At 44.4% G+C, this 18,477-nt stretch overlaps 1 protein-coding gene and 1 long non-coding RNA gene across 5 annotated transcripts in view; one reads left to right on the top strand and one right to left on the bottom strand.

Annotated features, from left to right (window-relative positions):
• Positions 1-1,512: 1,512 nt before the first annotated feature.
• On the bottom strand, positions 1,513-14,185 carry LOC134517670 (uncharacterized). Its single transcript, XR_010071706.1, has 4 exons — positions 13,871-14,185; positions 10,963-11,119; positions 7,388-7,523; positions 1,513-3,145 (listed from the first exon to the last, which is right to left on the bottom strand). It is a non-coding gene; the product is annotated as an uncharacterized LOC134517670 (long non-coding RNA).
• The window catches only part of LOC134517669 (guanylate cyclase soluble subunit beta-2-like), a 22,079-nt gene continuing 16,861 nt past the window's right edge, over positions 13,260-18,477 (top strand). For 3 of the 4 annotated variants that reach the window (XR_010071705.1, XM_063339413.1, XM_063339412.1), the window contains exons 1-7: positions 13,260-13,495; positions 14,195-14,268; positions 15,118-15,212; positions 15,407-15,567; positions 15,949-16,048; positions 17,208-17,428; positions 17,516-17,621. Coding sequence is in view for 3 of the 4 variants with exons in the window: in XM_063339413.1 (XP_063195483.1) it covers positions 13,493-13,495; positions 14,195-14,268; positions 15,118-15,212; positions 15,407-15,567; positions 15,949-16,048; positions 17,208-17,428; positions 17,516-17,621 (760 nt within the window). In the remaining variant the exon portion in view is untranslated. The remainder of the gene's footprint in view (positions 13,496-14,194; positions 14,269-15,117; positions 15,213-15,406; positions 15,568-15,948; positions 16,049-17,207; positions 17,429-17,515; positions 17,622-18,477) is intronic. The other variant, XM_063339414.1, reaches the window with a different exon arrangement.

Below are 18,477 nucleotides of genomic sequence, written 5' to 3'. Positions count from 1 at the left end.
AAGATATTTGAACAAACAGTAACAGCTTTTCCAAGGTGATACTCAGGTTGGCAATCACATTCCTTAGTGTCTCTTTCTGACCCAAATGCTTTCTAGGGATTGAAATCACTTGTGGCCACTTCTCAAGGCTTATTTGGCTCCAGGGGGGGATGTTTTATTCATGTCATTACTAAAATCACTACTTTGATTTAAAATGCTGTTAGAGAGTCTGCAGATTCTGCCCATACAGCATAAGCGAAGCAATATTCCTCAAATGAGTTACCTTGTGCATGGCGCTCTTGAAAATAATTTTTAATGCACATACACATGATATTCTTTAATTTGAGCAAACAGCAAGTTTGATACCACTGTAAAGAGAATCTGAATCTGCAAGTCACTTCTGTCTCAGTGCAGACAGAGTGAGAATACTGGCAGTAAATTTAAGACAGGCAATAAGAATTATTTCTGGAATATAGTTTTCTTCTTCTCGGTTCAATGGGATCCTGCCATGTCTAGCTGGGAGTTGAGGAATAAAAAAAATCCTGCAAATTTCCTAACTATAATCTCCCTCTCCTACTTCTCTGTTTCTTCTAATGGAGAAGTTATAACAACGAGGGGTAGGCAGGCGCTATCATCAGAAACCTTTTTCAACCAATAATACGGATTCCATTATATGCTTCATTACTTTCTATTGGTTGCAGGAATGTAGTATAAAAAAACCAAAAGGAGGTGAAAATACAAACCAATCACAATATTCTGGCATTTTCAAAATGGTAGTTTCATTTTATGACCAGTATTACTTACTGATTTTCTTCAGTTTTACTCTAAAGGCCATTGTAAGGCATATTTCTGACATCTCAAACATGCAGGACAGCTGTATGTTTGCACATACGTTAGAAACATTTCCTGTCCATTGGCCCATGAAGAAGAGTGTTTAGCGCTAAAGCTCCATCCGCTGGTCCCTGGGTCCCTGAGCAGATACTTCCTCCAGGCTGCAGAGGTGCAGCAGCAGGACCAGTCCCTCTGGGGAGGGCTGTTGGAGGAGTACGGGGACATGGTGGCACCCATGGTGGCTGACTTGCCAGGACGCAGCAGGGCTCCCTCTCCCAACACCTCTCTGCCCCCGGAGCCTTGAGTCCTCCTGGCGGTGTGCAAGGGGGGCTGGGGGTGTCCCACCAAGGCCAGGCCGACCCACAAGCCTGGCAGCCGGGTCTCAGACCTCATCATTTTTGAGCACGTCCTGTGCCAGATCCAGGCACCAAGTGCTCTCCAGGGATACACAGCTACTGAGCAGGGTTTCCTTTTTTTTTTCCCTTTTCATTTTCTAGAACATAATCTTTGACCCAGAATTCCCCTCAAAAAGGCCACTGTCCTTTTGTGACCTTGCCATCAATCTGCCTGCCTTTAAGAAGGCTCTTAACTTACAAGGGTTTGGGTTCACCTTAGCCAAAGACGGTCAAGAATTCTTCTCCTCAAGGATTTCCAATTTTATTTTATTTTTTAAATCAAGTAGGCATCTTAGCAAAACAAGATTTTAACAAATGTGTGCATTAATGAAGTACACATGGGATGAATGTTAACTGCAAACCTTGTCTCTAGTACCGGATTGTTCAGGAAAATAAAAGCAAGTAAATTCTAGGATAGTCCCAAGATGCTTTAGAAGTAACAGGAGCGACGCTTGTGCTATTTTAGCCATTTCATTGTCGAAATGCTATCACGGTTTAGCAACTCCTAGACAGCAACAGTTCAGCAAACCTCGCTTAGTTTGCAGATTTCTTTAAACCAGGAATGCCAAAGATTTTTCTTCTGCCAAATTAGGCGAAGTCAGCCAAATAGAAAGGTGTAAATCCTGTCCTCTTGTGTACTCAGTGCCTCTAGCCCTTCTCAGGACCTGGTGGAGATTGAAGTTGCCTGCTATTAGCAACTAGAAAAAGCATGAGGCAGAATGCCAGCTTCTAAATTAAACAAACAAAAATCCTTTTCTTGTTAACTTTTAAAGACACGTATATTTCTTTCACACCTAGCGCTCAATACATGGTCAAGTTTAAGTGAGTGGCTGGAAAAGTACCAAAGACACATATACTTACATTGCTGAAAGAAAGACTGCATTTTTGAACGTATCCCAAGGATCTATGAAGACATCCCTTGCTCCGTCTCCAGGCCAGCTGGACGATTAGGAGTTGGGAAGATTTTTTGATCAGAGTGAAAAGTCCTAAAGATCATTTCACAAGCCCCACCAATCAGCTGAATGCTGGCCCAGTTGCCGTAGGAGAAACATGTCTAAAGAATTTTTCAATTAGTTAAAAGGGTGATTCATGTCATTGTAGATTTTCACTCAGGGAGAGCGGCGTGGGTTTGGGGTTTTTTGGGTGTTTTTTTTTAATAAATTTTTTATTTACCGTTGCTTTGACATTTCAGAACTGCCCTGTCTTCAAAGACGTATCCCAGTGACATCCAAAAAAGCCCTTATTCAAATACATCTGTTACCCTTTATAACATATTCCAAACACTCTGCACCATGGGTAAGACAACGCACACATAAATGCTTTCCTGAAAGGGGAAGGAATTGTTTAAAGTGACTTGTTTATCAAAGTTTTGTGTAATGTATAGCTGGTACATCATATGCAGGAGCTGTGGTGTTATGTACCACACACACTTGAGTCCCAGTAAATACAGTACTGGGCTGTTTAAAGAGTGACATACGGTGCTTACTAACAATAAAACATGTATAGATGCCTATTAGAAGAAGTGCTATGATATTCTAGAGTTGCTTTTTAGTATTTGTAGGAACGCATCCAGAAAGAAGAGAGGAGCATCGAAGTCTGGCTCTGGATGCCTTCTGACAAACTCCTGAAGAACTCGCTAGGAAGCCAATATTTATTTGCAGTAAAGAGTTTTAGCTTGTTTACCAGCAATACATTGCTTAAGACCTACCTCCTCATTCATAGTAGCACACATATTACCGATGCCTATCTTATGGAGGCCTTCTAATCTTGAAGCTTAAATGTTTAATTAAAATTTAATAAGCCTTTCAGGCCTACTTGCGCACGACATCTGTTGGAGCCCAGGTGCTGCACGTGGCGAGGCGGTGTCAAGCTGGCTGTCGAATGCACGCAGTGCTTCATCAGACTCGTTGCGGAGAGGACCTTCATCCAAGGGCTCATTTCTGCAGCCATAAGGAAAAAAGACATCTATTTGAAGTCAGCAGGAATTCAACCACTAGAGTGGGATTTTACTGACAGTGTTTTCTCCTTGGTATCACACAATGTGTGAAATGCAGAGGATTTTGCTCGGTGTTTTAATGAAGACCTGTGGCAATGGCAGAAATTGTCATTCAAGGATTTCCCAGGCCTACAAGAATGACTTGGCTTGAAGGATTGTGCGTCCAAACACACAGATTACCCAATAAAATCTATTACTTTCCTGGTGCTCGTCGGTCCTACTCCTATGAATCAAGAGCGCTGTTGGGTAACCCTGCGTCTTAATTACGTTCTGGTGACATGCATGGATTTGAAAGATTCTTCAGGATTACTTTGACCACAAAGTGCTCTGGTGCTGCATGACTGTTCAGACAGTTCTGCCTCATTTTCCCTTTGTTTAAGCATTGCGCAAGGAAAGATTTGCAATGCACAAGGGGATGCAGGGGTCATAGGAACAATCCTGAACGTGGGACAGTTTTTCAGACAGTTATGGCATAAGCAGTACTTGTCAGAAGAGCCCAAAGGCTCGGCAGCCTGCACGACAGCAGTGACCTTGCTGCTCAGGGCCAGGCAGTATTTTGGCATCAGAATATTCCATTGCTATTCCCATCTCTCATCCCCAAACACGGGAACCGAGGCATATAGCTGAGGACGTTAGCCTATATTAGAAAAACAGCCTCAAAAGGTAGCTTAATATTTTGTACCCAATTAACAACTCTCTCACCCTAGCTTTGTAAGCGAGCAATGATATCTTCTCTTTAATGCCCATACTTACAGTGAGATGAGAGAAGACATAGTGCCTGTTGCCCCAGAAGCTCCAGCAAGTTCCATGCATAGAAATGCAGTACAATTTTTTGTAGCTGGCTGTTCTTACAGGGCAAAATGAGGAATTAAACTGTTGGCTTAGGGGCAGCAAACAGAAGTCTGGTGAGCAGTGGAAGCCCCTGCAACTTAGCGTCGGCCATCTCAATGGCCAATCCTTGAAAGACTTGTTGCTATAGATATGGGTTGGCTTTACCTGTGAGAGTCCTTCCTGCATTTCTGCTTTCAGCTGTAGTTAAGATTATAGTAACTAGCCTATACACGTTACTGGACAGCAGGATTATTGTTGTTTTTAATGTATTACACCATCAGGCAAGCTGTTGGGACAGAACAGCTGGACAAGTTGGAGCTAGCCTCCTCCCAATTAGCTGCTTGGTGGTTCTGCTTCTCAGTTAGGAACTCGCACCTCTCCAGTTTTACACGTGTAACTTGCTTATTTCAGCTAACAAAAGAAGGTCCAGAATACGGAGCTGTTGGCCAACAGCTGTGGAGCTACATGCTGGATCATCTCCCCAATACCCCATTGCAGGTTGCACGGCTTTTCTGTTTTCCCTTAGGAAAATGCGGACACCATCATTCACCTGCGTTACAAGTATCACTGGTATGAGGCTTTGAAGAGGTGGTACAGCATACCCTGGTAAGTGATGTTTACTTTACACAGTGTACAGGCCGATCAAGCAAAAGTAAATTAACATTTTAAAACTGATTCACAGATTATTTTTAATCTATTTCTCACAAATGCTGCTACCGGTGAAGGAGTGGGAGGATGCTCGGTCCTTAGGGCTCCTCACCAGCCTGGCAGTCTTTTCCAGTCTCTTGCACATACCGCACGCTGGGATGGCTATGCTGCACAGCACGGATTTTCCTAGTCAAGGTTCATTTGGAGCTGGTTTGTTTGCATTGCAGTGCTTCAGAAATACTCAGCTTCCCCTTTCCCAGCAGGCTATTCTGCCAGAGTAGGAAAAAGAAGGGAGCAAAGAAAGGGGGAAACTAGCCAAGCAGCAACAAAGGAGGCTAGCAAAGCCACAGCACGCTCCTTGAGGGGCTGCAGGCGCTGCTGTGCGTGCAGCAGAGGGGACAAATTACTCCAACAGCAGTGTCATCCTGCACACTTTGAAACAGTTACACGCACACACACAAATTACAGTGTGCTTGTTGGCCACACAAACAAAATACAGTGCTGTCTCCATATTACTCCATGCAGCCAAAGTTAGCATTGCACCTCTGAGCTGTAATTCATCTTACAGTACAGCTCCTGGTTTACGTGTGCATATGCGCATTGTCCCACTTCACTAATTCGACAGCCACGTCCCACCGTAGCTTTTGTTCCCCCTCCTCCATGAAAGACCAGATTTAGGATTTCCCTTGCTTTCTTTCAGCAGTGAAAGCAGCAGCCCTGGTCAGGAAAAAAAGGAGTACAGCTGGCACGCGCACAGCAGTAAGGGGTTAGCTGCGGTTGCAAACAATTTTTTTAAAAGGCTGATGACCTTTCCAGATTTGGGCAGCTTTTTGCTATGTCCATCGCGAGGATAATGCCAGTTTCCAAGTGTATGACAAATCTACACTGGAGTATGGGATACATGCACGTTAACTGGCCCGTCCTGATCCTGCCAGCAGCCTAGAGCTGAGCTCAAGCTATTTAGCTTGCTTCTTGGCCAGCTTTTACAGTCTTTGTCAAGTTCTTTGGGGCAGAACTAGTTCAAGTGTACTAGAGAGGGGCGCAGACACACATTCTTATTCTAAACAAAATGGCCTTTCAACAAAATCAGACTTTCAACAAAATAATTCGTCTTAAAATAAGAGAGAGACATTTATTCCCTAGCCTCACGCAAAGACATGCTATATAGAACCATTTTTGATGAAACCAAGATGGTCCAAGTCAAGAATGGAAAATACCGAGTCTGGCAAAACTAATTATCAGAGGAAAAAATCAGTCTCAAGGGGAATTGCTGGGGATCTTAAATATATGTAGCTCCACATTTAATATTAAAAACCTGCAAATCTTAGCTGTATTATATCTAGTATTTCGATCAGTGCAAAGCCAAGCACAAATCCAAAATCAGAACAAAGATTGCTATTGTCCCTGAATTAACCCGTAAGAGCTATTGGATAACCACAGTACATTATAAACAGACCAAAAGAGTGCAGTGCAGTGCATTTTCAGTAACTAGCCTGGGCTAGTAAGTTTTTTATTATTTTTTTTCACACCATTGCTAATTTACAAGAAGGTACTTTTCTGTTACTGAGGATGAGTGTAATCAGCCACAGCAGATGTCAGACCAACAATTTAAACTTCAGGGTAAATCCTTTTAAACATCTAATGGTAGCTGTTTTAGCTGTATTTTTTTGATCTGGGGGGGAAGGACCTTCCTGCATTACGACATAGATTCATCGTATAGAGATGTACAGGGAAGACAGAATACACAATAAACATCAGAAAGTGCATCAGGGGGATCATTTATCTTGTTTTCTTGGTAGTGTAGAGCTTAGCTCTTCTCTGCTCTTCACATCAGCTCAACAGGCTGTGCCTTTCAAGTTTGTTCATCATTGATTGGATACGAGGGGGTGGTTTAAGGCTGAAAGGAAAATTATGGAGATTTTTGAGTAATCCTCCAAAGGGATTTGCCAGGGTGACAGCCACTCCCCCATCACACCATGCTGCTGCCCTCGTCCCTACCCAGCCCTCCAAGGACAAATGGTTGGCGAGTCAGGTGCTGGTTAGATCATCACCAACACCTACGGTTTCGGAAAGGAGAGATCAGAAAGGAGATTACAGTTGTAGGTGGAGACGCAGAGAACACAAGGCTGCCTTCAACTACCTCTTATTAGTTGCTATCAGCTAGTCTGTATCTGAGTTTCTTACCCCACCACCTCACCCTACCCCAGACAGGCGGGTCACTTTAATTCTCCAGTTACCCCTTGTAGAGCCCATTACAATAAATGAAGCTGCTCTAACAACCAGCCAGCACCTAACTCCTGCCTCACTCCTGACTGTGGCATTTCTCCCAGTGCAGGAGGAACTGGAGCCTTCATCCCACTGTGCTTCTAAAGAGCCATAGGCATGCACCGGGCTAGGGGGCAAGCACTTCTTTCTTCCAGGCTTCCTTCTCCTTCCATTTTAGTAGAATCTATATTTGATGATAAGAACTTAACACTCTTTTAACTTGTTAGCCACCTTGCTTGGACATTTAAAAACTGCTGGTTAATAGTCCTTTTAATTGATGAATTTACAGCTTAGAGCTCCTTAGTCGCCTCTCTCTGCCCTTCAGACCCGTCTCATATTACCATCATGGATTTCCACTGGATTTTCCACGATAGTTTACTACTCCCTATTTACCACTCCGCTAATTAGTTACAAACTTTACTTTACTTTACTTTTTTTATACCTCCTCCTTTTCACGAAGTGCATCACTGTCAAAGCTCAGGTCCAGTTCTTCTTAGGGATCATGGGAGCTGTAGTCCTCTTGAAACTGAGACCAGGTTGGGCTTGTGCCTCTCCTAGAGCTGTAGAACAGTTTGTCCCTATTGACAAAAAAAGGATGTTAAACTTCACCTTTGCACAGAATGGATCCAAGTATCTTTCAGTCAAAGATACCACAAGGGATATAGCTCACAGATTCAGTTCAAATGAGGAAAGACAGAGTAAACACGTGTTTGTTAATAGTGGTATGAGAAATCTAAGCACACTGTATAATTAATGCTGTTGCAAAATGTTACTTGGAGGAGTAAAAGCAGCAAGGAAGCTGAATGTTACATGTGAAGCACGAAGAGAGTGTCTGTGGTCCAGTGGGAAAGCTCACCAGAAGAAAGAGCTGTTTGCTGTGAAACAAGGCTGGATGCGATGGAGGCTGGGGCAGAACTCAGACAAAAGGAAAGTAAAACCAGCAGTGTATCCAAAAAGATTTGCAATTTAGCAGTTACAGGTGTAATTAAGACCCACATAAGACCCACAGCCACAGGAAACCTGAGCGCATCTCTTAAGAACAAAACCCCCAGATATTTAATATGCCACGACGGAGGATAGCTGGGTTATCATTTCCAAATGTAAAGTAGCCATTTCTCACAATATTAAAGCCAAATAAAGCTAGTGCCAACATTTACCAGTCATTGTTGGTTTGACAGTATTGGGGACGTGCTGCAACACTGCTTTGGGTTCTTGAACTGTGCCCTTGGAGTTGTATGGATTACATAGCAGATGATAGATGACATAAATAGCACCCAAAAGGCCCTTTTTTCAAAGCACAGGAAAGGGAAGCTGGTGGGATGGAAGAGAAGTATGCCACAGACCCCTCAGATACAACCTTGTTTAACAGCACAGCCTGCACAGGCTGCTATTGCGCTGTTTCTTCGTTTGATACAAGCACCTTAAAGTTTGTAGTTACTTTTCCAAAGGAACAAGACCCCAGGAAGCGACCAGACAGCTCCATATGGTACTATGTTGGAGCTACGTGGCTCGGAGTGCAGTACAGATGTAATAGCGCAGCACCAAAGATTGATGAGCCTTGGCTTTTACCCATTTTTGCATTATTCTTGCCTGCATTCTTCCAGTCTCCTGGATAACTGTGCCGTCTGTGAGCTGCAGCAGAGCCTGGCCCAGGCAGTTGAGACAAATGACTCTTTGTAGCTCGTGGCAGTGATGTTAAAGCTGGAACAAATTTCATTAGCTAGGGCAAAAATACAAGTAATGAGCTATTTTCTATTTAGAAAACAAAGGTACTGGATGCTATCTCTTGAATGTAAGCAGTGATACAAGAGGCAAGGTAAAGAAAATACCCAGAGGAACACGCACAAAGACTTTAAATGGAAAGTTTCATGCAGCAAACGTACCCGCAGGGCTTGTTTCTACTTTGCATAACACCTACGGTCACAGATGCAGCCCTGGCTCCCCCAGCTTGGAGGAGCCGAGAGCCCGGGAAGGGAAGTGCCGGGGTGGGTGATGCACAGGGAACCCCCCTGGCAGCGCGCAGGGACAGCTGGGGCGAAGGGAACGATGCCCAAGGCCATCCAGCTCTCCCACCAAACCATTCATTTCTTCCACCCCCTCCCCGTTGGTGGGGCAAAGGGCGCTTGTGAATAGGTTTTGGACTCAAGCCGGTAACTTTTCCTGACAGTTTGGCAAAGCTGATTTTAAATACTATTGACTCAGTCTCCCGTCTCCAGCTCAGCTCAACAGTTAACCACAGGAGCTGGGTTTTGAAAGCCCTCTTGAGGGTAAAGCCTGCACTAGTACAATTTCACTTCTGTTGAGTTAGTCTACGTTAATGACATTTACACTTTGACCAGGGTCTTTAATAAGAATTCAAATCTAACTGTTGTGGGTTTTTAAATATATATTTCAAAAATTGGAGACATCCAAACTATGCAGGGCAGCACATCTTCTGTGTTTATTTTTATTCCTAATCTAGGCTCTCCATCAGCTGTCTTCATGGTTTGGTAGCACGAAGTACTGGAAGCCTACCAATACATATATATAAAGCTTCCTTTTTGGTTTCCATTGGTAGAAGGACAGATTCTTTTTCTCTTCGAGTCACTAAGAAGTCACTGTGCAGGCTAATTCAAGACAAATGTGAACACATGATATCTGAACAACGGATGTGAGGCTGCGTTTGAAGGAAGTATGCTAAAAAGGGCTGCGTCCTAGGGGTCTTCAGTAGGAGAGAGGGCTGGCAACCACTTGGAGAAAGGATTCTGTTACTGCTGGGGTATTTTGGGCTCCAGACTGCAATGTTTAGAATGTGCTCTGCTCAGACGGTTATGGGAGCAGCCCCTCCACCATGGCAACTAACATATGGCTTTGCATTGTTGCTAATAATCACACAACAGAAAGAAAAAGAGGTAAAAAGAAGGACGTCCTTGAATACGCAGACTATGAAAGACTATGACTGCATTCTCCAAGGCTGTAACCAGAAGTTATAAATTGCTATATTGCATATTTTCACTTCTCATCTAATTGAAAAAATGGTGTATACAGTTTTTTGCAGATAGCCTATTTATTTTGCTGAATTACCTCGAGCTGAAGGATGCCGTTTGGTACTGGCTGGGTACAAGCACAGCAAAAGGCCAGGGGAAACTGGCTCTTTATATCATAATTTTTTGTCAGCTATGGATGAGTATCTTTTTTGCAAGGCCACAGCACCCCCTTTCCAAACTACTGGATCTTTTGCCACAAAGGCAGAAGAAATATAAGACACGCTTGCCCACAAACTGCCAGGGAGGTTGCAGAACTTTACAGGGTTAGCAGCACAGTCTTTAGGCTGCTGTTTGGCTTCCACACACGTCACTTTTAGCAATTTATAAGGGACCGATGCACCTGATCAGTAGTTGTCCCCATCCTCAGCACCGGCCACCAAGCTGGTTATGGAGGAAGGAGAAGCTGTGCCCAGGTGAAGCCCATGGAGGACTTTTCAGACATGCTTCAACTGAAGGTATCCTGTGCCCTCGCAACAAGGCTCAGCCTGGCAGGACAGAGACCAGGACAATACCGGGGTGCAGTTCTGTCTGAATTTAGCCCCATGTGCTCTGGGAAGCAAGAAATGCTCTGAAATGAAAGACACTGTGCTCCAATCTCCCCTTTACGTACCCAAATACACCTGCTCCGCTGCCCCTGCAGCAGGTGGCAATCGGTGACAGTGCCAGACCTCAGCAATGGGGTCCAGTGTTGACTGAGAGACCTGAACACACTGTGCCAGGAGAGACCGTAATCCCTGCCATTGGAGCACACCGACAGATTGGGATGGGGAGTATTGTTGTCTTCATTTTACACGGAGTGGGCTGAGGTACAGAAACATGTAGGGCGTTCTGTCTTTGATTAAAGACTGGCGATTATACACAGAAATAGCTGCTGCTTTCAAAATTCTAGGAAGCACTGAGTACATTGTGCCAAAGGAATAAAAAAAAAATTTAAAAGACTCATACCAAAAGTGTAGTATAAATTTTTTTCTCTTTCTTTCTGTTCTCTTACCTGGAAGGCTTCTGTTATCCAGCTAGAGATGAAGGAGGTGGCTGAGAGCACATCATGGGCCATGGGCAGCGAAGGGCAAGCAGACCAATGACCTGCACACAAACAATCCTGACTTGAAGATTCTTCATCCAGTTTTCTCTCATAATGACAAACAGACCTGAAAAAAGAGTAGAATCAATTCACTAACCAAAGAGGGGCTAAAGCAATAATGAGAAATTCAATTCCAGTATGACTTACCTTGTGTAATGTAGATTTAGCATACCGGTATTAACGTGAATTTTGGATAGCTTATCTGCATTGCATCTCCGAACCTTTTTGATAGTTGCTAATCTTTGTAACTAAAAATCATTGGCTTACTTATTTAGGTGTGACGCATACAATAAAAAAAAAGAGAGAAGATACTAAAGTACGTCTTTATTTGCAGATCCCTCCAGTGATTCAGGTTTCATAAACCTGAAAATTAGTTTTCTTTATGTATAATAGAAATTAATTTATAAATTGGAGGCAATAAGCAAACCCATACAATTCTTAGATTCTTTTCCATTTCCTTTAGCTTTATCTTCCTGATTTGTCATTTCTAGTGTCGAATTGTTTCCATTCATACCAACAGCAGGTTTCTGTGGGTAAAATTCGCACACAAAATAAATAATCAGTAACCTCATAGCGAGTTACGTTGGTATTGATGGCACTGACAGTCAGGAACCCCTAACTGTTTTTAGCTACTTTGCGGGCCGCGCTGAAGCGGGGAGCCCGGCGCTGCGACGGACACGCTATTTTGATGGTAACCAAAAGAAGGGTGTCTTCACCCTTTCTGGGGAGAGCGCGGGCTGCGCGACCGCGGCTCCGGCGGGGAGCGGCCCCCCTCTAGGGGCGGCCGGCCGGGCTGCAGGGATGGATGCGGGATGCAGGATGCGGGGGTGCGGGTCCGGCGCCGCTCGGCAGCGGGCACGGCCGCTCCTCACAAGCGCAGCAGGGACAGCAAATCCAGAGGCAGGTCATCTGTGGCGCTGGCTGAGGTTAGCTCCCACAGGCGTGTGTTTAAATAAATATTTGGTATTGTGCAGGGAATACAGAGGGGTTTGCATATCTATTTCTGTGCTAAGCTACTCCTCTCCAGCGCAGCTGCAGGAATACAGCAGGTGTACGGGCTCTTGTTACTTCTCCTAAGCCAGCCTCCAACTAGTATTTGGCTGAGAATACAGCTTTTGAGCAAGAAAAACCCACCACCTAACCCCACTTTATTGATCAGTGAGGTTACTAACTTCTGCGGGGTGGAAAAGGTGAGGGGGGTATATTTTGAGACCCTCCCTATGGGAGAACAGGGACAGCACATGGCTGGCAATAGGGCTGTCATCATTAAAAGAGCAGCACCCATGCCCAGTGCAGGGCTACCACCAGGGTTCGGTGTGCCTGCTGAACACGCACGGCATCTGTGAAGAGGGCTGAGTGATCAGAGACAAAGCGACAAGCACAACATCTTGGAATCACCACAGCATGAGGAAAACGTTCCCCGCCAGCCCGGCACGGAGCGCTGGCTCAGTATGCCCTCCCCTGTACTGTCCCGCACTGAAGAGCAGCAACAAAGTGGGTGAAACGGGGCTTTCACCACCCACAGAGCTGCCTGCGCGTGTTTGGCTGACAGAGGACAGAAACTTGTCTTTGTTGAGGGAAGAGTGGTTTTCCCCACACAGTTCTCCATCGCGTCCTCTCAGGAGCCGCTCTTAAAAGCGACCTACAAATAATTCTTCCAGAAATAAACTTAGGAAATGAGATAACTGCCAGGCACTAAACCCATGAATTCATTGCATCTAAAATCAATCACCGTATTCCTGCTTAACATCCCTCCTGCTGTCCTTTCCTCTCAGACGGGCTGGACAATGGGCAGTCATGGGCAAGTGGCTTCATCTGCTGCTTGTCAGGCCTGTGGTGGCAACGCACGGCTCAGCAGCATCCACCAGCCAACAAAAGATGCTGCTTCTGCCTACAAACCTCCTATGCTTGGGCAAGCGTGGCAATTGACTCCACCATTACTGCTCCTGCCCTGCTAAGAGGAGTTTTAAGAAAGCCTTGGCAAGGGACACCCTTCCCTCTTGTCAACTCTCCTGGACGCTCGCCCCAGTGGGTCCTTGCGAGGTCAGGACCTGGTGCCTGCCCTCTGGCGTGTCCAGCAGGGTCTGACCACATTGTGTCCCACCTGGCCTCCAGCAGGAGGGAACCGGGATTGGGAAGCTGCCGTCACCTGGAAACGTGGCGGGTGATGCCGTTTCACAGAGATGCTCTTCGGCATCGCTCCGAATTCCTGCAACACCGGCCGCTACAGAAAACGCCCGTTTTCTGCCCCAGCCCGGGCAGCCCCGAGCTGCGCTTTGCTGGGCAGCTGCGGCACCGCCTCTCTGCCCGCGGCCACCGGCTGTCCCCGGGCTGGCAGCGGCGGGCGAGAGCGGCGGGGCCGGGCCTGGCCGTGCCGCCGCCCCCCGGGCAGGCAGCGGGGCGGGCGCGGCGGGCGGCGGCGGCCGGAGGCGGCGGCAGGATGGTGAGCGGGCGGCCGGGGGGCGGCTGGGGGGGCTGCGGGGACCCGCGGGGACAGGCAGGGAGCTGGGACCCTCCGCCGGCCCCGGCAGGTGCCCCCGGGAGGGGAGCGGGAGCGAGTCGGGACAGACCGCGGACAGACAGACCGCTCCTGTCGGGGACGGAGAGACAGACAGACCGCTCCTGGCCCCAGTGACCAGCCGGCTGAGAGCCTCCGATGCTAACCCGCATCGCTTTGGTGCCACGCCATCCTTAGGCTGCTGCTGCTGCGACAGCGCTACTTACGGTTATCCTTTAAACATCCTCCCCCCTCCGACTCCATCTCCAGTGTCCGGTGTGCCAGGACTAACAATAACAGTCAGGGCAAAGCCAAACTTACCTCCAGCTGCTGCAGCTGTGCACGGCTGCTGTCCCCGCGCCGCAGGGGACGTGCTCTAGGCGGCATGCATGGCACAGCACAGCACATCCCTGACCTGGCGTCCCTGGGTCCTGAGCTGCAAAACAGGATGGAATAGGCTTGCTCTGTTTCTGTGAAACGCTGAGATAAAGGCTGTGCTGTTTACTGGAAGATATAATGGCTGTCGAGCATTATTACTTCCTCTTTTGCAATATAAAATTAGCAGTGGAATCTTAAAAGGTGTCATTTGGGCTGACATTTTTGAAAATCAGTATGTCTTGCATCTTCATGTATTTGCTTTTGCAGTATGGATTTATAAATACATGCCTGAAGTCTCTGGTGGTTGAAAAGTACGGCGAAGAAACATGGGAAAAATTAAGGTAATGTGTTCCCAATAAATGTAGTGTATTGAAAGAAAATGCTCAGGAATTTAGCAACAGAGGATTATAATTTCTCACTGGTAAGTGGCAGCTGAAATGTACCTCAAGTAATTCTTAGAAGTAACTAGCAGGGCAAAAGCAGGAGTTTCTTACCTTGTAACACTCCATACTCTGTTACTAATTTGTCCCAATTAATTTGTTTTATTAGATAATTAAAGATGACATTTAGTCTTATAGACAATTGTGCAATAGACTCGCTGTCTCACTGTGACAATGTCGAAAAGTAATTACACTGAAAAGATGTCATCCTTGATATGAAGTCCGTTTAATTCCATTACTTTCAGAAAAGCAGCTAAAGATAATAATCTTCTCTGGTTTTGTCTTTACTTTGTGAGCCATATGGCATTTTCCAAGATATATGTAAATGATACATAGAGACATACATATAATAGCCACTGAAGCCAGTATGAAAAATGAGCAAGTTTTTGGTCAAGTCTGTGGAGACCCAAGAGCTTGATATTGTGGCCACATCGAACAATAAGCCAGTAAACCAGAAGACAAACTAAGACTTGCTCTAGATCCCCCCCAATATGATAACCTAATCCCTGAAAGAGTTTACCATAATACCATAATGTGAAGTAGCAGAAATGGAGGTGGACACCACAATTCAGTCATGTCAAAACAACACTCTTAAACCGTCAGGGGAACTAGTGTGTTCCAATCTAATGCTTGAAGGAGGTTAAGGAGTGGGTTGACACCAGCCAGTGCTTAATGAATGCCAGTTGGGTCACCCAAGCACGTTGTATTTGCAGCGCTGCCAAGACAAGAATATTGTCTTCTCTGTTGCAGACTGCAGGCTGGGGTCCAGGATTCTTTCTTGACTTTTGAGGTTTACAAAGATGAGATCACAATGCAGCTCGTTGACAAAGCCTGCAAAATATTGGGTAAGCGTCACCATGCCTCAAAAATGACCTGTCCTGGGTGAAGCCTGAGACTGCAGCCCAGGTTTTAGTCTCCCATGCTCTTTGGAGTGCTCTCCCTATCCTGCAGATCTACTGCATTCACTCTTAATCCACCTGATGGCATTTCAAGAGCGTCCAAGCCTTTCTTATCCATTAAGGTATCTTTATTTTGCCAGGTGTTCCTGCTGACATGGTTCTGAGAGAGTTTGGAGAGTATTTCTTTGAATTCTGTAAACGCTCAGGCTATGACCACATGCTGAGGACACTGGGTGGAAATCTCTACGAGTTCATAGAGAACCTGGATGCACTGCACAGCTACCTGGCCCTTTCTTACCAGGCAAGTTCAAGTAGTAATTACTGAGCAGGTATGGGTGGGCTCTGCCAGAGTTCGCAACTGAACTCATAGGTGTGAATGAGTAATGGAAAAAGATGCAATAACAGGCTCTCCTATGTTCTGAAACATATTACGCCAAAATGTTAGGACAATTTTTTATAATCTTTTCTTTTTTCTGAGTATTCCTTAACATTAGATATTGTTTAGTAGGTTGGCTATAATGCATAGTGTATTTTCCTTCACAGATAAGCATATTTCATTTTCTATATTTCAGTTTATGCAGATTACTGCTTATTTTATTAAGATAGGGGATGCTTTTGTGCAAGTGGAATTCACCAGCAAAAGATACTCAAGTTTTGTTCTTCTTTCTTTGTTTTTCCTCAGGAGATGAATGCCCCATCTTTTAGAGTAGAAAAGAACGAAGACGGATCGATGCATTTACATTACTATTCAGATAGAAGAGGTCTGTGCCATATTGTGCCAGGTAATTGGAATGCAGAGTTATCATCTGGTAATGCAGTTCATACACAGAGTAATCATATATTTGCAGATAATACTTTGCTCCAGTTTCAGAATCCTTTTTGAGGTGGGCACTGGCCATAGAGTTGAAGCCTGGTAGAGCTCAGTCACCAGACATCTGACCTTGGCATTTCCCTGCTGCCTGATCACTCCTACCTCGCAGTAGCTTCATCAAGATTTATGATGTGACAGCTCAGGCCATAAATGTCCATTCCTGCTATAGAATTCCTATAGAAGTCCTACAGAATTCCCTTCCTGGAAGAAAAATTAAAGTTCATGGTGTGTATTGTGTCTAACTGTCAATTAGCTCTCAGTGATTCATGCTCCTTAAATTACAGTGAGGTACAAATTATAGTTGATTTGAAGACATCCATCCATCCTGTAATAAATACTCCTGCAGTACATGCAATGTGTAAAGCTACTGCTGAACCCTGTTCAAAACTCAGTCTTTTCCCAGCATTTATAGGAATCTCCACAGTTGTATTTGTGTGAGGGTTAAACAGCTGGAAGTCTCTAAGAGATGGTCATATTCCTTTCTTTCATACATGCTGCTGAATTTAGAAGTTTATGGGAAGTTCTCCCTTTGTCAAAACTCATTTAATATTCCTGTCGAAGCACAGAACTATTTGAAATTTCAGACAGAGCTTTTCATGTCGTTGTCCATTATTTCGTCTAATAGCTAAACAGAAACGAGAGGACTGGTTGTGCATCTTTATGAAAGATATTTCCTTCCTTTCAAAAGAAAATATTCTGCAATGACTGAAATAGATGGTTATAGCAGAGTCTCTTTAGACCCTCTGCACTTTTTGGGTTAATGGGAATTCATATTATTGCAATGTATGACTATCCGGACACATTCTTCAGATATCCTGCTGAGCTGCTTCTAGTGAAAATGGGCATTTGTCATCAGACAAGACAAAAGAAACAGTAACTTTAAAGCTCATCTCCCATGCACTTATTCTTATCACGGCAACAGTAGTAGGAAAGACATCGATTCCTTTCTTCTTCCAGAGTCCTTTGCAAAAGCGATTTCTGAAACAGTGAAATTCCACTGTGGGCCCTGTAAAAGGGAAAATGGAAAGGGTTTGTTCTTAGCAATATTTTGTCTTTTGTTTCCCCTTCAGGTATCATCGGTGCAGCAGCCCTGGATTTTTTTAACATTGAGATTTCAATGGAAATAGTCAATCAAACGGAAGAAGAAGAAAGAACTGGGAAAAAAGAACATATTGTTTTTCTTGTCACTCAAAACCCTGTATTTTCATACAAGGAAAGAAATGAATTTTCTTCCTCATCTCAGTATCTTGCTGACTCTGAAAAACAAGTTAAGACCCAACTGAATAAAGAGGTATTTTAATATTCATTACCACTATATTACTAAAACATGATTAAAATAAAAGCACCCTTGAATTTCCCTTTGGCTTTATTTCAACAGGACCTCGAAAAAGCCAAGAATACGTTTAGAGAGAGAGGAAGCTCTGTTTGTCCTGTCAAGAAAAGTCACTGGAAAACAATAAGAGGAATAATCACGTTAGGAAAAGGTGAGAAATCATTCAGAGGGAGCTTGTCATCGTTTCTGAGCCTCTTCAGGAAGAAAGTCAGTAAGACTCCCTATCTCCACCCACCCATCCATTTTGAAATTACCGTTCATATTTCCTCTGTGTCTTTTCAAAATGTTTCTGGTTAAGTTTCTTTCAGTTAGACATTGGAAATGAAAGAAAAATTGCAGATAATAAGCATGCTCAGTAATGACAGGTACTTACATGGAATACGAACTGTCACTTTTGTCTCTTAAAAAGAGTATTCTGAAAATACTCGTGAAAAGTATTTCTCTGTAAAATGTCGTTGTGTGGTACATTTGATACTTCCCTCTCATGTCACTCAGTCTACGATGATGAATTTAAAAGCGTGGTTTTTAACTTGGTAGCTGCTACTCCTTTCCAAAGTTATCGACCGTAGTAAATTCTGAAAGCCAAATTACACCCTCCGCTACCAAAAATCTACTGCTAATCTAGCGTCCTCTGTTTATACCTTTATATGTTATAAGTTTATATATGTTTCTACAATGGAAGGATTTTTTCAATTAGGATCTTTTGATTCCCCAGGAGGAATGAGAATCCAGCTCAGTATCGCCAAGCTGTCTGGATTCTGGGAGGAGTGAAAAACCAAACCTGATATCATCTGGTGCAACGCCGCATGCATTGCAAAAGCAGATATCTTGAGTAATAAATTAATATATATTCAAAATAAAATTTTAGAGTAGCATTTTTACTTAAAAAAGAAAAAAATCCTTTAACGATAAGTGCAAGGGTTGCAAGAGCCAGACTTTGAAAGATGAAAAACCCACACTGACTTCCCCTGAGGCAGCAAGAGCTCTAAAAGTTGGGTCCTAAATTT

The sequence above is a fragment of the Chroicocephalus ridibundus genome, chromosome 6 (assembly GCF_963924245.1).
Source record: "Chroicocephalus ridibundus chromosome 6, bChrRid1.1, whole genome shotgun sequence".
Classification (NCBI taxonomy): Eukaryota; Metazoa; Chordata; class Aves; order Charadriiformes; family Laridae; genus Chroicocephalus; species Chroicocephalus ridibundus.
Note: the sequence above shows the minus strand (reverse complement) of the source record. Positions and strands in the feature narration are given on the sequence as shown.